Source organism: Penaeus chinensis, chromosome 37, assembly GCF_019202785.1.
Source record: "Penaeus chinensis breed Huanghai No. 1 chromosome 37, ASM1920278v2, whole genome shotgun sequence".
NCBI lineage: Eukaryota > Metazoa > Arthropoda > Malacostraca > Decapoda > Penaeidae > Penaeus > Penaeus chinensis.
Window position 1 is genome coordinate 24,657,495 of NC_061855.1, and position 2,500 is coordinate 24,659,994.

The 2,500-nt window shown below is 42.1% G+C and overlaps 1 protein-coding gene across 5 annotated transcripts in view; it reads left to right on the forward strand.

Annotated features, from left to right (window-relative positions):
* The first annotated feature begins 25 nt into the window (after positions 1-25).
* Positions 26-2,500, forward strand: part of LOC125045745 (ubiquitin carboxyl-terminal hydrolase MINDY-1-like) — a 32,070-nt gene continuing 29,595 nt past the window's right edge. Inside the window, exon 1 of one of the 5 annotated variants that reach the window (XM_047643179.1) lies at positions 26-150. Coding sequence is in view for 2 of the 5 variants with exons in the window: in XM_047643181.1 (XP_047499137.1) it covers positions 331-343 (13 nt within the window). In the remaining 3 variants the exon portion in view is untranslated. Of the gene's footprint in view, positions 151-181; positions 344-461; positions 645-714; positions 751-2,500 lie in introns of those variants that run through there. The other 4 variants (XM_047643181.1, XM_047643176.1, XM_047643178.1 and 1 more) reach the window with 4 other exon arrangements.

The window sequence follows — 2,500 nt, forward strand, 5'->3', positions numbered from 1 at the left end:
AGTCTGCTACGCATATTCTTGAAGGATGGGAAAAGACGCACATCCAAGGCAGCACTGACGCCTTTCCTTGTCCACTAGCCTTTGTGTGGCCGTACCTGTGCCTTGGAGTGCATGTGTGCGTGTCTGCCCCTGTCCAGCGTGCCTGCGCAGGTTCGTGCGTGCGTTCGTGCGTGCATGTGTGAGGGCGAGTAGGAGCAGTTAGTAAGATGGCCGCCACGTGGTGGGGGCGCTAGGCACTCGCCGAGCTGGCTGGACTGATGTTGCGCGTTGGTGCTGCCTCCTCTCCCAGTTAACCATGTCCGCTCCTGCAGCACTCGCCCAGCTCTAGACATGGACGCCCCAGGTGAGCACGGCCGAGGGGAGGCCCGGGGGAGGGCGAGGAGAGGCAGAAGGCAGAATCCGCCGCCGTGCTTTCCTCCTCCTCCTCCTCCTGCGAGTGGCCAGTCTTCTCAGGATCCCGTGCGTGCTTCCCCTGGCAGTGTGGGGCTCGCAGGGGGGGAGGAGGAGGGGCGTCCTGCGGCAGGGACAGGTGTACAGGTGTTGAGGAAAGTGGCCGGGGCGAGTTTCCCTTTTTGTGAGGGAGATAAGGGTGGTCCTCCCCTCTCCCTCCCCCTCCTTCCCCCTCCCCCGTGATGGTGCACATAGTAAGGGATGATTCATTCAGCCTCACAAATCAATATTATATCATGTGACGTGGGTATGGTGATGTGTCTCGCTGCATTGCCCTTGATGTGGAAGGAGGGCAGCGAGGTGTGACTTGTATCTCGAAATAGTGACGTTTTACAGTGACAACTATATAATATTTGGATAAGACTTCTTAACACCCACTGTATTTTCATATACAACACACATTTATTTACAATGTATGAATATGATATAAAAAAAAAGAAGATTAATCCTGTTAAGAAAATGATTACTCATTTCTTGGTTTTGTGCTCAGAAAAGACTGAAGCATTTGAAGTGTTCCAAAGAAGACCTCTTTCACAAGGCCTTTGGGTGGCGAGAGTGTCATTTGAAGAAGACAGTAATTAAGACTAAAAAGTAATGGAAATGAATCAAATGTTTGTGTTGAACATGAAACAAGAGAAAACTTGTAATTACTAGATGTGTGGAAAGTTTATTTCTTAAACTTAAGTTAAGTTGTGGAAAGGATATTGCAAATGTTTCAAGCCCATTGTTAGGTGCCATATTTTGTGCATGTGAAAGTGTTAAAGGAGAAAACTGTTTTACTAGAGAGCTTAACATTTTCTAATTTTTCACTAGAAAGGTATCTTTTTTGTTTTCTTGTGGTTTATATGTTTTGACTTATTATGGGAATATCAGAAGAAGGATATCATAAAAATTTAGATAAGTTTCAGATGAGATGGCAGGGGGTTAATACTTGAATATATACATTCTTGTCTATGATAAGAAGGAAGGAAATGGAAAGTGTTTATAAGGTACTTGCATGTCCGACAATGGCTTTATGCTGATCGGTATGACATCTGCACCAACAAACTCACAAACTTCCACTACATATAATCTGGCATCAAAGCTTGTAGACCTCACTGATGATTTATTGCCAAATAAGAAACAAGACCAAGATATATCTAGCTAGAACAAAGAGGTAGACTTCCTGTCATCTGCCAGAGGATGTAATACCAACACTGTTGCAATTGTTTAACATTGCACCTCTGTTTGGCTAGACTCAGGATTGTAGGTCTTCCATCGTAGATCAAAGTCCTGTACTTAAAGCTGTTTTTAACATTTCTTGAGCAAATGAATAAATGCTATCTTGAAAAAATGATGTGGAAAAAGTAAGAAGCTTTGCTTTAAAGACTGACATAGTACAAATTGTTAGTTCATGTACCTACACGTGATATGTTATATTAAACTAGATCTTTAATTTTCTTCCTGTGTGTGATGTATAGTGTTGTAGAGTTACCTAACTCCTTTAGCCATGAGGAGACCTGATGTAGTCCAGGTTTGAACATTTACCACACCCTTTTTGTAATTTATTGGCTATGTTAGTCCAGTTCCATTTAATTCTTACTTTGATCTATGACTGAAGGCCTGAATTCTCAAGTCTAACCCTCATAGTGGCTTAGTGTCGAGATTTCCATGACCTTTGGTGTTCCGACAAATGACTATAAACTTCCGTGATGTACATATTGTCAAGGTAGAAGTTAGAATGCTTTGGTATATGATAATAAATTGCTGCAGTGTTCTATAAGCTTCTCTTGACAAAAAATATGTGGTAGAAATGTTCTTTGCCAGAGGGCCAAATAATGTTGTAGACGTGTGAGTGTGGCACATTGGGTATAGGTGAATGTTTTTTGGCTTGTAAATATTTTTCCAGTCTTTTATCAGGATTTAGAATAAACATGTGCCGTACGAAAAAAAGAAAATGGCAACATAAGAAGGGGGAGAGAAGACTTTGAATACTACAAGGGCATAAATATCTTGATTTCCAGAGTAAAAATATTGCTCATAAAGAATTATAGTTTAAAGAACCGTTCAC